General features: G+C 42.9%; 2 protein-coding genes across 2 annotated transcripts in view; one reads left to right on the top strand and one right to left on the bottom strand.

Annotated features, from left to right (window-relative positions):
* PUM3 (pumilio RNA binding family member 3) overlaps positions 1–21,837 on the bottom strand; it is a 68,085-nt gene that overhangs the window by 28,023 nt on the left and 18,225 nt on the right. The gene's annotated exons all lie outside the window — the stretch shown is intronic.
* On the top strand, positions 12,304–14,343 carry LOC119696068 (acrosin-like). The gene is made up of 4 exons (XM_038125585.1): positions 12,304–12,503; positions 12,836–13,101; positions 13,391–13,536; positions 13,990–14,343. The coding sequence occupies exons 1-4, from the start codon at positions 12,304–12,306 to the stop codon at positions 14,341–14,343; spliced, it is 966 nt and encodes a 321-aa protein (XP_037981513.1).

Raw genomic sequence — 21,837 nt, 5'->3', positions numbered from 1 at the left:
AAAAAATCAAACATATGCAGTTGATAAGCCACAAAAAGCATTTCTTACTGCTGTAATTTCTTGAAGACGAACCTACTACATGACCATGGATCCAACCTGACAGTGCTGTCTGCTGCTGTTGTTTTCCTCCCTCCCATTTACTTTCTTCCTTAAAAAGATGTGAAATTTTCACACAAGAGTCACAATGTAAGGTTTTTCCCAATAGAAATTAAGTGTACAGATACTTTTAGAAGAGGCTTGTGACTGAAATGTGAGATCAAGACAGACATTCAGGTCAATAGGAGATACAGCAAATCTCTCAGCTGAATTCAGATTTCATGTACTCCTTTCATTATTGGCAAGGGAAACTTGCCAGATTCTTGAGAACTGAACAACGTCTGCCTGGTATTGGGATTCACACATTCCTGGATTTGTGGCCTTCTCATACAGGCCTCAAACCACTAATCCCTGTACAGACTAAATTTGGGAAGGAGAAATAACCAACTACGTGACATTGCATCAGAAGTCTCATTCCACTGCTTGTGCAGAGTAGAATGATCATTTCTGTTATAATTCAGAGGCAGCACCCCACATTAAACAGTTTTGGTTTTTTTGAAACTGTATAACAAAGCAGTCGTTTGTTGTGCCAACTTAATTTTATACTAGAAATCTCCCACCTGCTGTATTAAATGCTACTAGAAATAACAAGCCAGTCATTGTCTGATGCTACCTTCAGTGGTTTCATGGCCTCACCCAGGAAGCTCCAGCCATTTACAACTCCCACAGTTTTAGGGACTATTTTTCACAATGTCATAAACTATCTTTAAGTATCTGCAAATGACCGTTGACTTGGAGAAAAATCTCTGAAACTACAGCTGTTTCTTAATTATTTTGAGCAGCATATGACTTCCTCAGAGGAGGAGGGTCTGTTTTCCCAGGGCTTTTCATTCAAATCAGCCTTTCAACAGCATGTGGAAGGCTAAAGGTTGATCGTATTGTGCTAGAGGTAACACTGCAGTTATGTTTTTGGTATTAAAATGATATCTACATTTCTGATTTGACACTAGCTCATTTGTTCAGAATGAGGCATACCTATATAAAAGTCACTATGTGCTAGTGGATGACATTACATAGAGAGAGATCTCATTAAAATCTGTTCTACAACTCTATAGATTTCTTCATTTGCTAGGTACAGAAATGAAAAATAGATATTTATATAGCTTGCACTATCAGTACTTCTCACAGAGCTACAGAAAAGGTGAAAGACACACATAGCCTATCATTTTAGTTTTTTATCACACTATGCTGGGGGGAATTTACAGATATGTTCTGTTAGACTTCTATAGGCATAGAGAAATCTCAGAACACTTACAAAGGGCATGCAAGATGACTCTAGGTTCATGTCTCAAAATGAAGAAAATTGCTGAGTCCATTGAGAGAAAACTGCACTATTTAACAGACTTCTGTGGTGAGCCACAGGATTATCCTCACATAGGGAAGTACCTGGAAACAGGTGCTGAATGTTTAAAGCATGAATGCTGCATACTGCTCAAAGATCTTCTGATGTGGTACATTCACACCATGAATATGATGTGGGTTTTGTTCAAAAACATAGAATATTGGTAAGAATATTTTTAAAAGTAAGACCAGTGAACCTATGTGAGCTTACTATAAAACAGTAAGAACACACACAAAGAAATAGTTCTTTCTCTATCAAATGAACTCTCAGGAATAAAACTGAGTTTGGTACAATTCAAGTTTAAATATTAGTGCAAGCTAAATTTCAGATTAAAAAAAAGAGCTGGAAGGACAATATTCCCTTCTCATGTGACTCACATACAGTGATGCACAGCTGCAAACTGATTTTATACAACACCTGTAGGTCTATTAGGAATCTCTGTTTTCAGATGCTGTATTAGGATATATTCTATCCATACCTATAAGTGGATGAAAGAATAAAATGCTTCTAATAAAAATATACAATTCTACAGCTTACAGCCCGAGCTGAACTAAGTGAACTTAATAAATTCCAATATATTTTTTTGTTTTACTCTGTAGTAAAAACTATTGGCAGCTTTTTAGTATTTAATAAAGAGTTTTATGAAATTGAAAATGTAAGCACAACACTCAGCCAATGTATGTCAGAAAAATATCGTTGGAATAAAGCCAAGAAATCAGTTCTCTGTGGTATTACTGGATGTGTTAAAAGACATGATTTCAAATTTGGATTGTAAGTCGTTTTATCTTGATTTGCAGCTGTGCAAGCAATCATGAAACGCTGCCAAATCCACTGTTGTTTACTTTGCAAAGGCAGAGGCTTTCTTTTGCTCTTAAGTATAACATCTCAGACCACTGCCTTCAGGGAAGTGAAAGGTTTCACTGTCTGGTGAAGTCCAATCTTTTCTTTTTACCTTATGCTGTAAAATTAGTAGGGAGTTGTTTTAAATCAGAAGAAAATGTCCAGAACTGCCCTGTCCCTACTATCCATCCATGTGGTACAGAGGTAAATATTTGCATCTGGGAGACTTTAGGCAGTGGCATAGAAGAGAGTCAGGCCATATGTGTTGGCAGAATGTCCCACTATGCACAGGAATTAACATGTCCTAGTTTAAAACCAGTAAATTTTTTGAAGCCTTACATATGGGAAGGCAGGGGATGAATGGAGAAGAATCAATTAAAAAAAAAACAAAAAAAAACAAAAAACCTCAGTGAAGCCTCACAAGCAGAGCCTATTAAATATGGTTAGTGCTGTGGCAGGATTTCACAACCAAGCACTCTAAGAACTAATGTATATAAGAACAGTAGTCAACATTATTGAACTCAATATGGTTAATTGGTTAGCAACTATGAAAACATATGGTTATCCTTTACTTTCAATTTTCAAAATAGAATACCACTTCATATAACTTAGGGTGTTTCTAGATGTAACACACAACTTTAACATTTTTACTTGGTGCTTTCTTACAAACAAGTGATAGCACTCTGAAAGTGATTTCTACTTTTTTTTGTTGCTTCAAAACTTATTAAAAATTTCTTTCTTTTGCTTGTAAATAAATAGAGTTGTATCATCTTTAAAGTCACTCATGCAATGGGTGCTGAGAATAAGAACAGAGATTTTAGAAAACCAGTAAGCTTGCTCATAAGTATCCTTACATAAAGCTTTTAGACTTGAAACCAATATTAGCCAAACCAAAAACATAAGAAAGCTAGGCACTGTCAATGTCACAGGTCAGATCTGAGGAAACTACTATTTTTTAGTGCTGCACTTTTCATATGCAGATGAAAATTAATTAATTTTCATCAAACTCCATGGGTATTTGTTTTGTAGCATTAATGTGGAATTTTCATATAGGTCTGAGTCAAAAATACAAAACAGGAAACAATTTATGTGTTTTCCATGGGTACTTCCAGGAAAAAAAAATGAATTCCACAGCTGTATTTGTATATTTTTATGGTAAATACAGCGAAAGAATGAGAATAGAGCACAGACTGTTTTACTTTTAAATGCTCTCTTCTTCTTCTTTTTGAAGAATTGATGGCTCCTTCCTCCTGCTTGTTTTGATCTGTAATTAACAGCTTTTCTTACAAAATACGCTGCTGTAAACACCTAATTAAGGTCCCTGCTCAGTTGGAATGGATTGCAGCAGGTAGATTTTTTTTTCTTTTCCTTGCATTTAAAACAGAAAGGACGTGTCCTTCATTTCCAACGCCAATGTACTTAGCAGAGTGCATCTTGGCATTCTGCTGATTCCTCCAGTCACGCGTAACAAAAGGAAACAGCAATGGATTTAAGTATACATTAGTTCGAGTAAGTAAATGTCAACTATTTTGTCAAAGAACTAAATCATTACCAAAGTTATATAAAGCTTTTGTCTTTTGCTCTTTGTCACACAGCCTAAATAGAATTTTGACTTATATAAGTAACCACTGCTAATACGAAATAACAATGCCTGCACAAATACAATAAATTGTAACTGTAATAATAAGGTCAGAAACTTGTTCTTCTACAGTATGTGTGCTTTATTTCCTGTCCTACAAGAGCTGACCACCATTGTAAAATACAATGGTGTATTTTAGTCAAAATAATTCCTTACTTAGAAAAACTGAGAGTTCATCTTCTTTTGCAATAATGGGACAGAGAATACTCATTTCTCTCTCCTCTTACCACTCAGGCAATTTCAACAAATCAGGAAATCAGAGGAAATGAAATTTTGTCTTCAGTGTGAAACATAATTCTTCACAATAGAAGTTTCATCCTTAAATAATACTCACCAAGATGGTCCTATTCTTAGATTTCTTTTCCAAGAGATATTTCTAGAATATACTGAAAAGGTCTATAAGTGCAAAAAAGGATAACTCCAGTATTATGGGCAGATAAGTGGATTGAGATTTCAAAATGTTAAGATAAAGAACTCCCAGAGTTGTAGACAGGTGAAAGAACTGCTGATTAACAATTGCCTACTCCAAAATGGAGGCCTTCTCAGTAGATATTTTAAGTCACTTCTTAAAAGTCTGCCATTTTTTAACTGTTATAACTAATGCAGAGTTTCTGGTTCCTTTTTTAATATTAAAAATGTTACTATCAGCTGTTAAACTAAATACAAATCCACATATGTCAATTTTCTTTTAATGTACTATTTGTACATTATATGTATTATTATATGTACTATATATTGTACTATGTATTATATGTATACATATGTATACATATACATATATACATACGTACTATATGTATTATATGTACTATTTGTACATTATATGTACTACTACTTTTAATGTGCTATTATCAATTCTTGACAGTTCTTATTTCAAAGACTAATAAAAGGCAATTATCAACACAAATTAACAGAAGTGCATTTCAGAACTTTTTGATAAACATCACCCCTCTTGCAGAAACATACCATAAAATCAGCACTCACGTATGAGCATATTAGTTCCAAGAATAACTGATATATCTGATGCATATTTTACACATTTCTCAAAGACTGTTCTATTTAGGCAAGAAACAATAACTTTTGTCCAGAAATTATTCACTCAGGAAAATAAACGGTGGGTTTCTTTGGCTTAGAGGTTGCTTTGCTTATTGTAAGATAAACATATTTTGGTGTCCTCTTCTGCAATGCTCATTTGGATAAATTGAGCTAAGACAGTATGGAAATACTTGAAAACTAAATGAAGTACCGAAAGCAAAATTACTTAATAGAGGTTGTCCCCTAGAAAAAAATTAGGAGTGGTGAGTCAGCAAATGGAATCTCTTCACTTAATTTTTAATTCCTTAATCACTTGTCGTAATCCCAATCTATCATTGCTCATAAACTTGCTTTTAAGTAAAGCAAACTTAATGTAAAGTCTTGTGTCACAGTGCCCCAAAGTAATCCATTAATAATTAATATCTAACTACAGAAAAAGGGTGAAGGAAGGAGATGTGTGATTTTTTAAAAGAAGAAACAATTTAATTATATTATAACTGCCTTTATTGAGCAGTTAATTTCTGGTCTTAAATGGAAAAAAAATCTCAGCTGAGAAATCAAAGCCAAACATGTACTTCATTCAGGATGAAGTGTGTGCTGCAGTCCCAGGGATTACTCTATTCTCTAACTGAAAGCCAGGGAGCCAGAGAGACAGAATGGCCATGCTACAGTCAAAGATAAGCTGAAATTTATTTTTAAAAAATGAGAGTTTTCTCTTATGCATGTCTAATATCAAAAGCAGTTGAGTGCAGAAGGTCACATCAGTAATCTGATGGTCTTGCCAGATTTCTGGGCAGGTTTTAGGGTCTCCATGCAAGAGCAGCTGGTATTGCAACTTAAACTACTTAGCCTAAAGATAGCCAATATTGGTTGTTTTTTTCCCCAGAGTGGTAAGAAAGATATTTTCCCACATTCTTTCTAACTAGGTCCCCCCTAGGTTTTTACTGATAAGAAAGATGAATACGGGTGGGTGCTAAGTCCAAGTGACAAAAAGAGAAAAAAGGATCTTTACATATTAAAAAGGGATATTTCATTATACAGAAACCTGCTCATTTGGCTCCTTTCTCTTTTCCTTTAATTTGTGGATAGCAAGAGGAAAATCAAGGTCAAGTCACTTGTTTAACAGACTAGAAACAATGAGGGAAGCTAGCTGCATTTTAGGAAGACAGTTGTTCACTGTGACACCCTCACCCAACTCGGAGACAACACCAAGCTGGCTGAGGCCAGTGGTGCGAGGTTCAACAAGGCCCAGTGCTGGGTCCTGCCCTTGGGTCCCAACAAGCCCAGGCAGTGCCACAGGCTGGGGCAGAGTGGCTGCAAAGCTGCCCACAGGAGAAGGACCTGGGGGTGCTGCTGACAGCAGCTGAACATGAGCCAGGGTGTGCCCAGGTGGCCAAGAAGGCCAATGGCATCCTGGCCTGTGCCAGCAATAGTGTGGCCAGCAGGAGCAGGACGGGGATTGTCCCCCTGTACACGGTATTGAGGAGGCCACACCTCAAATCCTGTGTTCAGTTTTGGGCCCCTCAGTAAAAGCAAGGCATTGAGGTGCTGGAGTGTGTCCGGAGAAGAGCAATGGACTTGTAAAGGGTTCTGAATACAAGTCTCATGAGGAGCAGCTGAGAAAGCTGAGGGTGTTTAGCCTAGAGAATAGGAGAGGAGGCTTGGGGAGACCTTATCACTTTCTACAACTGCCTGAAACAAGGCTGTAGCCAGGTGGGGGTCAGTCTCTTCTCCCAGGTAACAAGTGACTCAATAAGAGAAATTAACCTCAAGTTCTCATGGGGAGGTTTAGATTGGATATTAAGAAAAAATTCTTCACAGAAAAAGTGGCCAAGCATTGGAACAGGCTGTCCAGGAGAGTTAAAATTCACATAGATGGGATGCTTAGGGAAATGGTTTAGTGGTGGACTTGGCTGTGCCCAGTTCATGATTGGACATGATGTCTTAAAGGTATTTTCCAGTCTAAACAAATTGTGATTCTCTGATTCCCAATGTGTTCATATCTCTAGGCACCTGTTATTAACAGCAAAACCAGAAATATTACATACAGTATTTAGCTTTTTCCAGCAGTTCTGTTCACACTTGTGGAGTTAATGCCTGGCTCTTTATTCAACAGCCACTGTGCTCTGTTAAACAAGGAGGGTACTGTAGTGGTAGGATTTGGGCAAGAGGGTGAGAGAAAGAGAAGGAAAAACAAGAAATTAGATCCCAGACATACAAACGTACCACAATAGGTTGTCAACAACATTCATCCACAGCTTCACTGCACAGGCTGCACAGGTTGATCCTGTAAAAATATTTTTGCTATCTAGAAACACAAAAAGTGTTCAGGGAAAAATTGTTTTTTTCTGTATTCCAACCAAATCCAGGTACCCTAACTGTAAATGGCACCTGTAAATGGCAGTAGAAGTGTGGCTAAACAATTGTCTCCCTTTCTTCTGTCTTCCAAAAGGCCAAATTTCAGCCTTCCTAATTTTATTTTACCTTTCCACAGACACACTATACAGCACTGAGGTGTCATTATCCCCTAGAATGGACATATGGAGACACTTCACACAATGCCTCTGAAAGAACAGACACACCAAGCAGAAAATAGGAAGAAGGGCTGAGGCACTCTTAAACTACTTTCATAATCTTGAGCTTTCCAGAATTGGGAGTAGACCTTGTATAAATCAAAACAGGGATGAGGGCACCTCTTTTACAAGTCTGTTATTTTTTATTGATATCAAATAAGAAAATAAAGGTCACCTATACCAAATAAATGAGGAAAACCAAAATTTTGGTACTATCAATATGAAAATGTGCATTTGATCTATAGTCTAAGAACTTCCAGTATGAAATCTGAAATGAAAACATACATGCTTGAAGTAATCTTCTTCCTGCACATTACCCTCTTATTAATTAATTGAAAAGTTTCATAGGTATCTTTACTTTCAGGTAACATAAGGGGGATGGAAGGGGCGAACAGCAAGGAAGCTCACGTCCTTGTCCCAGAAGTGTGGTCTAGATACAAAACCGTGGTCAAGCCTTCTAACTTTTCATGAAGCACTTAAAAAGGGTAACTTTGAATGTTTGTCCTCATTGTTACATCATCATACAAATCCTAAACTATAACAACTTTTTTCAAAGTTGATAAATTAGTCTAGACCCTTCTGGCAATATTCCTTAATAGCAATAAATTCTGCATTACTAGTTCTATGCTAATTGCATAAAGGAAAAATGTCCAGATGGCTGTGTGTCTTAAAGATATCTTAGAAGACATCCTTAAGGAAAGAACTCAAATGAGCCCTACAGAGAATATCAAGTGACACCAGTAACTGCGAGTGATCTTTTACCCCTTTCCATATGCTTGCTATAGTGTACTAGTACTGACCACCACTAAGCCATGTTCCCTAAGCATCATGTTTTTGTGGGTTTTAAATACATACAGGGATGGCTACTCAATTGTCAGAACCCAGGATTCTCCTCTGGGTGCCCTGGATGGCCAGAGCTGCTGGCAGGGGGCTCTGAGACCCTGGCATGCAGCCAAAGACACACGTGGGGTTTGGATCTTAGCCCATGGAGCAAATTACCAACTCTATATGAAGAATTACAAGCCACACACACACAAGTTTAGATAGTGTAGTAGAAGTAGTCACGAAGTAAAGGGTAGGATTTTTGAGTGCTGTACAGGGGGGTTTTAAGCCTTGTACGCAGGGGTCCAAGTTTTGTACATGGGGGTCAGGAGTTCTAAGATGGAGGGACTTGGGTGTGCCCTGTCCTCTTTCTTTCTCCTTCCTAGCCTCCATGTCTTTGGTGATGTTGGCACTCACAGATTGGTTTAGAGTAGAAAGTCACCATTCAATATAGATAGTAGGTATTGGAGAAAAAGTATAAACATGTAGTACATAATATATGATATAAAAGATAGCACCAGCCTCCTGGGAGGGCAGAGTGCCTTTGTCTGAGCTGCTGAACGGGCCACAGCAGCTCAGGGAGAAGAATCTTGTAGATAACCAACAATAAACAACCTTGAGAACAGACAACAGAAGACTACTGAGTCTTTCTTCGAAGGCACGGGTTGGAGGAGGGACTTTTCCATCTTTCGGGGTCATCCCAATCCGGGGGTGAAACCCCACACTCAATCCCTTCCCTGGGTAGCCTGTTCCAAAGCTTGACAAGCCTTTTGGTAAAGAAATTTTCCTAACCTAGTCCTTGCCCAGCCTGAGGGCTGGCTCCTTTGGTCCTACTGCTTATTACCTGGGAGACCAACCCCCACTTCACTACAGCCTCCTTTGAGGGAGTTGAATAGAGCAGTAGGGTCTCCCCTGCTTCCTCTTCTCCAGGCTAACCAACACAGTTTGCAGCTGCTCAGGACTAAACTGTGCTGTGGATTACTCACCCTCACACACACGGCACTGACAGTTACAGAGTCCTGGGTAGGAATCAGAGAGAGGAAGATGTCTTGTTGATTTGAGGTGCAGACCTTTCTGCAGATAACTTTGAAATTGAAAGATGGGTTCACAAAAGGCATACTCTTATGCTTGCCAGTTCAATTCAGTCAAGCAAGGCAAATAATGTATATTAAATCACTTTTTTTTTTTTTACACTTACTGGAGATTAATGAATACACAAACACTATTTTTAACACAAAACTCCTTTTTTTGTCAATTTTGAAGCATTATGATATACTTCTCAACTCTTCCTTTCAGAATCTGTGATTTTATCATATTTTATCTCTAATTGATAATTTCCTTACTTCCCTTTGGTATTTTCTTGTAAACTGAAGTACTCACTTCAGTTCACTTTTCCCCCCCCATCTTTTTACCTTCTCTATGTATTGTTCCACTTTTCTATTTGCTTTCATGCCTTCTTGTCTCTCCTGTCGAAATAGATACACAGAACATTGTGTGAGTACCATTTACAAGGGCAAAATATAGGCTGTTCCAGAAACATTAAAGAAGCAAACTTTCAACACTTGGAGGAGCAACAGAAAAAAATTTCATCCCAAAATTAGATTTTTTTAAACAATCCTCATGAATTAATATATTCCATTTAAATATTTTTCCTCTAAAACCTTTCCAAGCAGATGTTTGAGAACCATGTGGTGCTTGCACAAAGAACACAATTATGGTAGAAGGCTTAGTGAGGGATTACAAAGGGTGGGCTTAGGGTGCTTTGCATCTATGTGGTGCCTCAATAGAATTTGCATCTCAGACTGGAATAAAAATAGCCGAATGCTGAGTATGGAACTGCCTGGGCAGACCTTCTGGAATAGTCACACCTGGGCCATCATGACAGCTCTGAAGCAAAAATCATAAAAGTTGCACTTGTCTAAGCCACCTGCTTTGGAATGATCTCCTGGAGTAGGGTTGTACTTTCCAAAACTCAAGATCACTTGGGAAAATGTTACACTCTTCTTTAAAGTAAACCAGCAGAAAAATTACTCACCCAAGAAAGGACAGTGCTCACTAGGGTTCAAATTTATTTGTCACTGACTTACTTTCACAAGCTGCCTTAATAGTAATTTTACTTCCTGGTAAAAAATCAAAACAACAAACCTCATCTTGCCTTCTGTTTGAGCTTACCTAATATCAGCTAGATCCTGTGAAGTATTTCTTGCCAGGCTTAAGTCTTCTTTAGTACCAAGCTTCTGTTCCTGATCTTTCCCCTTCTCCCTGAGAAGTTAAACAGACTGGGTTTCTCATCATTAGGCCCTTTTGACCACTTCTCTGTTGTGTTCTCATGGCTTTTCTCTGCAACCTTGCATTGGATTTAAGTGACAAAGTCTTGTAAAAGGAGGTAGGGTAGAACAGCATGGGTGGCTTCTGTGAGAAGACACCAGAAGAGAGACACTGTTTCTCCCCTCCAGGGACCTAGCTCTGCTCAGCAACTTCAATAGATGTGGCTGGCTCCTGCTTTCCTACCACGACTGCCCTGCACAGCAGCAGGTGAACAAAGCTGTAGCAGCCAGACTGGTGAGATGAGACTGGTACGGGATTTACCAAAGCCATGGAGATTGGCATGTGGGGCTGAGAGCAGGACCATCTTTCCCTGTCTACTTCAAATTGAATGCCCTTGGCTACACACCCCAGACGTCCAAACCATCCTTGTCAGTGTGGGCCCAGAACAACAACTGAAGCCATAAACAGCAAGGACATGGAGTCTGCCAGATGGTGTTACTGTAGCCGGCATGGCCAGCATGGACTGTGCTGCATCTGTGTTTCACTGTGCTTTGTGCAGGAAGGTTGACACTGCTTGGGAGCACTTGGTTTATCAGGCTTGCACCTGGGCTTGGCTTGTTGCTTACCCATCGCAGCTGTAACTGGATTGGATCCTCAGCACCCAAACACATGCATACTGCTCTCTATTGAATGTTTTTTGGGAAGGACCTGTTGGCAAACTGATGCAGAGAGCAAGGTGTCAGTGAACTTTCCAAAGAAGCTGTGATGCCCCATGGGGTATATTCCTGTGAGCTTTTAACAGGCAGCGCTGGAAGCCAAATGTTGCTACCTGCCACAAGACCTGCACACCCTCATCCCACCAGCAGAGCATTCACTGGGGCCTGTCAGGAATGTCCAGTCCCAGCTTCTGCCTCCCTTCCTGCTTGGAACTTTCATGGGTGGTGAGGCACTGGCACAGGCTGTCTAAAGAAGCTGTTCTATCCCTGGAAGTGTTCAAGGCCAGATGGGATAGAGTTTCAAGCATCCTGCTCTACAGTAAGGTATTCAGGCAGGGGAGTTGAAACTAGATAATCTTTAGAGTCCCTTCCAACCCAAAGAAGTCTATGATTCTATGACTCTACATTGCCCCTCCACTGTCCACGCCCTAAGGCCACTGTGCCCAAAACACTGAACCAGCTGCTCTGTGACATCAGCCCTGGGGCCAAAGGTACTGCATTAGTTGGTGGCTGCACTGCATGAGCTCTCACTCCTCTCAACTGATACATGCCACAGGCAGTGATGAATTTTCTGTGCCTCCTTGTCCTACTAGTCATGTATAGGTCTGTGCTCAGCACATGGGACACCTGTGGGTAAGTGGCCTCAGGCTCTTGGAGGTAGTTTGGACATTTGAGGCATGTTCCCTGTCCCCTCTGCCCACACTACAGTTTTGTGAGCTCCATGCAGGAGATTCAATTCCTTGACAGTACCCAAGCTGCAGCACAACTTGTCTATGGAGGCTCAAGAAGAAACAGGGGTGGACAGACATATGCCCCATGGGATTCCCTGGCTCTGCTGTCTATGCAAACAATGCCATGTGGGGAGGGAAGTTGGCTGACCTTCAACCTGAGCAGCAGCAAGCCATCAAGCAATGACTTTCTGTTTACAGAGGGACCTGTGGTCTCTGGCCCATGTCTGCTTCCTATGGCCCCATGGCTTATGACTATGACCCCATGGCTCCAGACTATGGCGAACTGCACATCATTGGTGGCACAGCTGTCCAGCCAGGAGCCTGGGCTGGGATTGTCAGCATCCAGGATCCCTGGGAACCAGGCACAGGGCATATCTGTGGAGGGTCCCTCATCAGCACAGAGTGGGTTCTCACAGCCGCCCACTGCTTCATCAATGCCAGGTAGGGACCAGCAGGGAATGGGTATATCTCCACTACACCAGCAGGTACCCTGTTGGCAGCACCATGGGCTACTCCCATTCTGTCTCTCTGCAGTACGCCCAATGTCCGTGCACTGCAGACCCCAGCTGAGAGACTACTCGAGAGAACACTCTGTGATCTTGCCACTGCTTCCTAGAAGCCTCTAGGTCAACACTCTTGGAGCCTAAGTCATGCTAGGGCAGTCATACACACTGCTTTCTTCTCTGACTTGCAAAGCAGAGAACAGGGAACCCCTGTGCTGCTTCAGCACATGGCTCTACTCCTTCTCACCTCTTTCTCCATGTCCTTCTTAGGAACACCAACACATGGCATGTAGTGGCTGGGGCTACCCAGTTGACTCAGCTGGGCCCTGAGGTGCAAGTGCGCCAGATTAAGCAGCTACGGGTTCATGAACACTATATTCCTGGTGAGGAGAGGAACAACATTGCCTTGCTGAAATTGGACCAGCCTGTCATGTGCAGCCACTACGTACAGCTGGGCTGTGTGCCTGACACCACACTGAAAGTGTCAGAGCTGGAAGCCTGTTACATTGCTGGCTGGGATACTAGTACTACAACAGGTGAGTTCTCAAAAGGGACACATGCCCTGAGGGCAAACTTGGTACTTAAGGGAGATGGGTTGGGCTTCCCAACAGCAGAGGCCAAAGCCAGAGTCAGGCTGCAGAATGTCTGCCTCTGGAGAGGTAGTCCTGGACTACTTCCCAAAACCAGACAGAAGGAGGAAAGCAGAGCAACATGGTTATTTCCCTAGGGAACCCCAGGGAACCCATAGGGAAGGGCTTCATCCCCCAACAAGAGAGGGGAATGGCCAAGGAACTGCTGTATGCTCATTTCTTTCTGTGCTCACAGCTCAAAGACCAAGTGACGTCCTGCAGGAGGCCAAAGTCCACCTCATTGATGTCCAGCTCTGTAACAGCAGCCTCTGGTACACAGGGGCCATTCACACTCAAAATTTGTGTGCTGGTTACTCAGTGGGTAGCATCAACCCCTGCCAGGTAGGAGTGTGAGACAAGCCACTCAACCCCCAGCAGCGCGGGCAGCCTGAGCAGCACCACTCCAACACAGCCCAGGGCCTGCTTTGCCTGGCCAGTCACTCCCAGCCCCAGCTGCACACCCCTATTAGGGCTTCCTTCCCCTTCCCCATTTGTCCCAGGGGCATTACACCCAGAAAGCACATCTAGTGCTCTTGGCAGTCCAGAGGTCCAGATGCCAACCCTGGAACATCTGTCCTCTGCACATCCAGGATTACTGTGCAGAGACAGGAGACAGCCCTACCGTGCAAGCCCCTCACCTGCTCCCAGCCAAGGTTCTGGAGGCTCCGGCACCTGAGCTGAGACTTTCTCTACCAGGAATACAGCTCTGTCAAGGACTGTGAGAGAGAAGGAGACAGCTCTAGTGCTGACAGCAGCTACCCAGTATTACCTTATTCCTCTCTTGCTCCACTGCAGGGTGTCAGCGGTGGTCCTCTGGTGTGCAAAGATAACAATGCTGCCTTCTTCTGGCTCGTTGGTGTGGCCAGCAGGGTAAAAGGCTGTGTGAGAGCAAACCAGCCTGGAGTCTACACCTCCGTTCAGCACTTCTATGACTGGATTCTGGTCCAGATAGACCCGCAGCCAGACAGAAGAGTATCAAGACATTCTATGACTGCCCTAACCCCCCCTCAGAAGCCAAGGCAAATACCAACACCATTGGACAGGTTTAGCTCCGGCCCATTTTCACTCCAGAAGCTGGTGGAATTTTTTACTCAGGTGAAGGAGGTCCTTCAGGTCCTAAGGAGAAAACTGGCTAGAGAAGCAGGATAAACAGGATCCAGTGCAGGCTGCAGTGGATCATGACCATTTTCTTCTGAGGCAATGCTTGCCGATCCAAAGGCAGCCTCAGTGTCTAAGGCCTGCCCTATCCTACTCATGCTTCTCCTCTGAGTGCACACAAATCCTGAATCTGACTTAGCTGTGGAAATAAAGTTGCCTGATTTCACTGTTAATGATGTTTTCAGTCCCATTCAGTCTCCCATGCCAGGCAAGGATTTACACACCTGGTACATGCAAAATCAGGCTGAGGACACACATCAGGCTCAACAGAAAAGAATCAGTCCAAAGGACTGAAACTCTTCTTGGTCAGAGAAGAGGGCAAGGGTGCAGCAGAAGAAGGGAATACAGCTCACAGAGCAATGAGGGGCTTACAGATCCTAGAAACAGCACTTGGAAGTCTACAGTGTCCTAGGCTGCCTACTGGTGGGATAAGTCTGTGTTTGTGCCCAGTGCACTAGGGAAAAAGTGGACTCTTTCATGAAGACATGGTTCATAGAAAGACCAGAGCTTTGCACCAAGGACTGAGTAAGAAAATTGACATCCAGCCACAGACAGTACATGGATAAATTTCAATTTTCTATACTGTTATTTGAGGAACATGCTGTGCTTATGAATACAGAGAGTGAAGGTGTGTTCATGTTCCGCTAGAACACATCCAATCCAGATCACCTAGGCAGGAAAGGACTGGACTGTGCTCATATTCATGGAGGGGGTGGTTATGGATACTTGGGTACTAATAAAGGCATTGCTCTGTCTATGTCAACCTGGTTTGTTGTTCACAGTAACTGTGTAAGTCTCTGTGTCTGTTTCTGTGTCAGTGTACCTGGCTCTTCAGAATGCACACAAGCACAGACACACAATTTTATCCTTTAGGAAGCAGAGCTATACCTAACAAATAGTTCAGAGCTATCAGCTACCACAGACTCTACTCATCTCTGATGTTACTTCCAAACATGAATTATCATACCAGCCCGGCAAAGTTGATCCACCTCAAGAAGTGTCATCTTATATAAGCCAAGTTGTGAATTCCTTGTTATTGTTATGAAATGCAGAATGAGTAACAAATTGCCATTATTCTGGTAATGATATCATAACTAGTGGTTCTTAAGTAAAATATTAACTCTGAGTAATAGAAGAACTGAATAGAAGGGTTGAATAGCACTGAACTTTCATTGCTATTTGTTATCTATGCACTGACAAAGAAAATTCCTGAAGGAAAATTATGACTAAGACCTTTTCAAGAGCTTGCATTTCTTAGTAGCTCTCACCTTCCTTTCAGTCTCATAAATACATGCAGTGTGAGTTGTGAAAAAACACAATGACAATCAGTTTTCCTAAAGCACACTGCTATGATTGCTCCAACATTTTTACTGCAGTATAAGGATGGAAAATTTCAAGCAGAAAAAAAATTAATCTAACAATCTATTCAGAGGAACCATAAGCCACCATTACCCAGCAGTATCACTGAGATGCCTCTATAATGCAAAATCCATAGCAGTTAAGAGTGATGCCAGACTGAATTTTCCTTAAAGAACTGCATTTGCACTATAAACACTCCACACATCTTTTTGAGGATATCTTATTACCAAAGGAAATAATGGCCAACACTTCATACCTTCTTTTTTGAAATGATACTAAACAGTAAGTTGCAGGCTAAAACTACTAAGAAATCATTCACTTGCCAGAGATGATTGTTCCTTGCACCTTGATGATTTTTGTGTGTTTCCTACAGTATATTTTCTTACATTATATACTTATATAATGGCATTTCTGTTGGACATGAGGAACGATATGTAATTACATGCTTTCCTGTTTTAATTTGAATCCCTGGGTACCATGTTAGTAATGATATTTCTTTTATCCACTGTTCTTTTATAGCTTTTTTCAAAATTAATTCTTTCCCCAATTTCTTTAGGGAATCTTACTTACAAGCATGTTCTCTACTAAATACTGTTAATTTAAACAACCAGACCTGAATGATAAGAAAGGTTAAAGAGAAAGCATAAGGGCACTAAGATTTATTTTTTTTCTCTCACACTACATTTGCCTGCACTCTTAGACAAGTCTCTGACCTGCCTTTCTAGGGTATTGTTAAATATATATACTTAGCAGCAGGACAAAACACAGCACTAGCTGCTGAGAATAAAATCCCAACCAAAACTGGGACAAATGCAATACATTAATTACCTGTTCTTGCAACAGTGAACAGTGAGAATTCAGAACTGGAACTTAAAATAGGACTAATTTTAGGTGCAAAACTACCATGTTTTAAAGAAAAAAACCTGCAAAGAAACAAAACACGCTACATCCTTCAGTAACCCACACTGATAATAAACATGCTCAAAAATCAAGCAGTTTGAACTGGACTATTTCATGTCATGACATATTTGCAGTCTGAGATGCCTATATACTTTCACTGCATAACCAGTATCAAAAGAGGCCTCTAAGTTTACAGCGCTTTTGGTACAGGCACATAGCAAATGAGAGGGCTGAGGAGTAATGTGCTCTGTTGACGTGTGAATGATGATACAGAGCCAGAAAAATAAATACTTAAGAATAAATACATACAGTAAGGAGATAAGAAATTCATAGTAAAACCAAGAATTAGATACTTTTTAAAGAAAAGAGTCTTATTTCTGAAATGACAAACTGTCATTTAGCACAGAACAAGACAATAACGTGAAAAACATCCCTGGTTCAAATGCTCCTTGTACTGAAAAAGTGAATTTAGCACTTGTGCACTGACATGCACTTTCCTTTCTGAAATGTCCTGCTGTTCATGTTAGCATCTTTTTCTAAAACTACAGTGACCTTGTTTCCTTACTGATGGATCTTTACCAATAGCAGGATCCTATGGGGTATTCTACTGTCCAGTAATTAATTTGAATGTCTTTGCACAGTGGTTCCAGGTATGGTCCCTGATGACTATCTTTTCTACTCCCATCTTCATAGAATCACAGAATCACCTAGGCTGGAAAAGACCTTTGAGATCATCATGTCCGACCTATGACCGAACACCACTTTGTCCACTAGACCATGGCACTGAGTGCCACATCCAGTCTTTCCTTAACACCTCCTTGGACAGTGACTCCCCCACATTCCTGGGCAGCCCACTGCAATTCCCAATCACCCTTTCTGTGAATAAATGCCTCCTAATGTCCTCCCTCCCTAACCTAAACCTCCCCTGGCACAGCATAAGGCTCTGTCCTCTTACCCTGTCACTGGCTGCCAGGGAAAAGAGCCCAACCCACATCTGGCTACACCTTCCCTTCAAGGAGTTGTAGAGAGGGATGAGGTCCCCCCTGAGTGTCCTAAACCACCTCAGCTCTCTCAGCTGCTTCTCATAGGACCTGTGCTCCAGACCCTTGATCAGCTTCATTGCCCTTCTCTGGACATACTCCAAAACCTCAATGTCCTTCCTAAATTGAGGGGCCCAGAACTGGACACAGGATTTGAGATGTGGCTTCACCAGTACTGAGTACAGGGGGACAGTCCCTGCCTGGGCCCTGCTGGTGACACTTACTGCTAGTACAGGCCAGGATGCCATTGGCCTTCTTGGCCACCTGGGCACAGCTGGCTCATGTTCAGCTGCTGTCAGTCAGTATCACCAGGTTCCTTTCTGCCTGACTGCTGTCCAACCACTCTGTCCCCAGCCTGGAGCTCTGCCTGGGGTTTTTGTGGCCAAAGTGCAAGACCTGGCACTTGGTCTTGTTAAACCTCATGCCACTGGATTCAGCCCATTGATCCAGCCTGTCCAGGTCCTCCTGCAGAGCCCCACTATACTCCAGCAGACCAACACTCCTCTCCAACTTGGTGTCATCTGAAAATTTGCCTGTGGTGGACCCTAACAATTCAGCAGCTATGATATTGCAGCCTTCCTTATTGGAAAAGATGTGGTATATTGTAATATTATCAAGGGGGGAATATCTTTAAACTAAAACAGGGTAGGTCTAGATGAGACATTAGAAAGAAATTCTTTACTGTGAGGTTAGTGAGACACTGGAACAGGTTGCCCAGAGAAGCTATGGATGTCCCATCTCTGGAACTATTCAAGGCCAGGATGGATGGGCCTTTGAGCAACCTGGCTTAGTGAAGTGGGAGTGGACTAGATGGGTCCCTTCCAACCCAAGCCATTTTATGATTCTATGAATGTGATTAAGACTTTCAACATTTTGCATTTCCTCCCATGCAAATAGTAATAAATATTAAAATGTTTTAAAAAGTCTTTGTACATTTCTAACAAAAGGGAATGACATTAGGGAAGTAGAATAGTATTTGTTGTAATCTCATAATTTAAGCAATTTAATAATTCCTACTTTTACTAATCCTGTTTCCTGGAAGGAAATCTTAGCAAAAAGATAGAGAAAGGATGTGGGCATTGGGATTTAGGAGGTGCAGGGAAAGGAACAGGTAGGGAGTCAGGCACTGCAGACTTCAGCCAATGATAGGTCTTTGGGGACACAAACCGAAGTGTCAGCACTGAAAAAGAGGCTACCATACCGTTACCCAGGGAATGGGTGTCTGGGGGGTAGCTGGACAAGCTGCCTCCAGAAAGTCTTGGAATGGCATTGACTCAGCAGGGAGCTGAGGGAGTTGCAGGGGCGGACAGGAACACCAAGGATGATTGAAGCAGTTGGCACTGGGAAGGCACTTGCCTGGGAAAGAATGTGGAACCCTCATGCTAAGGACCCACACCCCTTTCAGGGACAGGGTGACCACATCTATTGAGGGGACAGGGTTGGCAGGAATGCTGGGCTCCCATGGCCCTGAGGGTCCCACCAAGCCCTGTTGCCCTCAAAGTGCGGGCTGCGACAGCTCTGGGGCTCCTGAAAAGCTCAGGAGCCCCCTCTCTGGTCCCAAAGAAGGGTATCCCAGAGAGAGGGATGAGGTATCACAGACCTCAGGGTCCTGATGAGCCCAGCCATCCCACTCAAACGATGTCTTCTGGTTGTCCCACAGAGAGAGGGTGTCACTACACCATTGTCTGAGGTAATGGGGGTGTGTCATTGTCCCTGATGTGCCACCAAACCCAGCATCCACAGGAAGATGGTTCTCATGGTTGGGGGGGGGGGTGTGTGTGTGTGTGTGATGTCCAGGATCATGCTGCCATTCCATCACACAAGAGCAGCAGTCAGTGGGCCAACACTTGTCCCTGCCCCAGCCATCAATCCCTGAAGGTGTCTCCAGGTCTGCAGGGAAGTAATTATCCCAGCCCTCTCCCAGGCCAACGGGTCTCCATTTTCCCAAGCCTGCACATCCTTCCAGCCCAGCCTGGCACCTACCTTACAGCCCCAGATCAGGGAGCATCCACCCCCAGCAGCCAGCACTGTGGTGTAGTGCAGCACTGTGTTGTAGTACAGGTCAGGATTCAGGTTTGTTCTCTCTCCAGAAGGAGTTATACTGACTGTAAAAAACCAATCATAATAAACAAGACGAAACCAAGATGCACTCCCACACTGAGGAAACACTTCCCATTCTCCAAGCTTCAGGGCTAGGATGAAGTCCCTCCTGTCCCCTGAGGTTCAGCCATAGTGGGAGGTAGAACAGTTCTCCCCAAAACCTCAGAAGTCCTTGAGGTGGCTGTAAAAATCCCAACTTCTGAGCTTGCCCTCTCAGGTGAAGCTCTTGAAGTACAACTTGCACAGCCCCTCCTTGAAGTCCATGAAGTCCGTGGGCCCATAGTCTTGGGGTCTGCAGCGTCTAGACACCCGTGGCCCTGTCAGCATCTGCAGTACAGCCCTCAGCCCCGACCCACTCGGGGCACCTGTTGCCTTCTACTGTGGGGAACTGCGAAGAGTTCTTTTAGTAATGGATTTTCAGGAATGCAATTAAGCCAAATGAGGCAAACATTGTAGCTGTTAACTGTTTACTGGAACGCAAACGAAAAGGAAAAGGAGTTGCCCAAATGAAAGACGAAAGAGAACAGACAGAAAAGGAGGAAAGAAAACGGAGAAGGAATGGCGGAGCCGGGAGAGAGAGAAGAGAGGAAAAGAGCGAGTCAGGGAAGCGCAGTCGACGTCCAGGCGGCGGAGGCGCGCTGGCTGCCTGCTGTGCACGGGCCGCGTCGGAACGGGCCTGCGCCGCTCTCGGAGAGCCGCAGCTCCGGCGGGCACCGGCTGCATCGGGGCGGCGGGGCCGGACGCAGAGGGCTCAGCCAAGGACGCAGAGACGGGTCAGGCGGGGCAGAGACCCGGGGAGGCAGGGCAGACGCGGGGGCGAGCAAGAGCCGGCGAGGGCAGGAGAGCCAATAGGCAGGCCTGAGGCCAGGGCAAAAAGCGTAAGACTCAAAAAGGCCCGACTCAAAAGCAAGTTTCAAAAAGCAAGTCTCAAAAAATCAAGCCTCAAAAACAAAAGCAGAGTCTCAAAAAAGCTCCAAGCTAGAACCAAAGAGTAAGTTTCGAAAAGGCCGGGGCGCTTGTTACGCAGTTACTTCTCATGGCCCAGCCCCTCCCTCAGCCTGCCTGATGGCAGGAGACTGTCGGCCCAGCCCAACCTTTCGCCACCCGACTGAAGCAGCCCGGCTGGGGAGCTCGTCTCCTCTGCCTGTCCCTTGTGAGGTGTTGCCAGGCAGTCGTCCCAGAGACAAGGCTTTTCCTAGTCGCCTCCTGCACGTGCACTCGTGCAAGTCCTCCCCCATCTGCCTCTGACATCATCCACTGTTGAAGCGCAACAGAAATAAACTGGCTCCTCACAGCACCCATGATGTTGTATTCTGTCTTCTGTCTTTTGATTAAAAGGCAACAGCTCTCAATATGTGTATTTCCATCTGTTCATTCAGAGCCTTTGTGACCTTTGGTTTGGGTTAGGACTCTAGTGTTACTGTGCAACTAACAGCTTCAGCAGTCAACGGAGTAAATTTACACTACAGTTTGCACTGTAGGACTTAATTTTTAGTTATTTTAAAAATACTGAACTTTTTGTTGCACAAAGTTCTTTGATATGTGTTCTCGGGATGTGTACACATACTGGGGATTCCCAATGCTCTCTGTTCTTGTCAGAAATGTCTTTAAACCCCATGGATAAGATGTCCCTTCCCACTCAAATTCTGCTCCACCATGTTATGGCAATGGCCTACTGCCCTCCAATTACTATACAATTCTGGCAAAGGTGACTATGAGCTATCTTCCTTAAGGTGATTTCCTTAGGCTAAGAGGTGAGATGGATTTTTCTTCCAGTGTTTTTCTAGGATGCAAACTTTCAATGCACGAATTTCAACATTTGCCTTCAAATCCTCAGAAGCTAACTTTGCAATTTGTAATGATAGTGTTTAATGTAGGGGCTGGACATAATCAAATGTTTACAGTAAAACAGACAGAATGTCCAAGAGAGCTTACATTACGGCTTGCTTCATATGTCACCCTTAAACTTTACTTGCTGTACTGTTTTATCCCCTTGCAAGGCCATTAAGAAGTGTGGTTAAAAATGGTTTTCTGTTCCTACTCTGTTAGACATAAGTGAATATTTATCCATTATTTTTCTAATTAT

Source organism: Motacilla alba, chromosome Z (genome assembly GCF_015832195.1).
Source record: "Motacilla alba alba isolate MOTALB_02 chromosome Z, Motacilla_alba_V1.0_pri, whole genome shotgun sequence".
Classification (NCBI taxonomy): Eukaryota; Metazoa; Chordata; class Aves; order Passeriformes; family Motacillidae; genus Motacilla; species Motacilla alba.
Note: the sequence above shows the minus strand (reverse complement) of the source record. Positions and strands in the feature narration are given on the sequence as shown.

What these genes read in the sequence shown, in the direction of transcription:
- LOC119696068 (XM_038125585.1), top strand. Translation starts at nt 12,304, where the DNA reads ATGGCTTATGACTATGACCCCATGGCTCCAGACTATGGCGAACTGCAC. An exon ending in CACTGCTTCATCAATGCCAG is followed by an intron (nt 12,504 to 12,835) that starts GTAGGGACCAGC and finishes TGTCCTTCTTAG; the next exon opens with GAACACCAACACATGGCATG. An exon ending in GTAGCATCAACCCCTGCCAG is followed by an intron (nt 13,537 to 13,989) that starts GTAGGAGTGTGA and finishes GCTCCACTGCAG; the next exon opens with GGTGTCAGCGGTGGTCCTCT.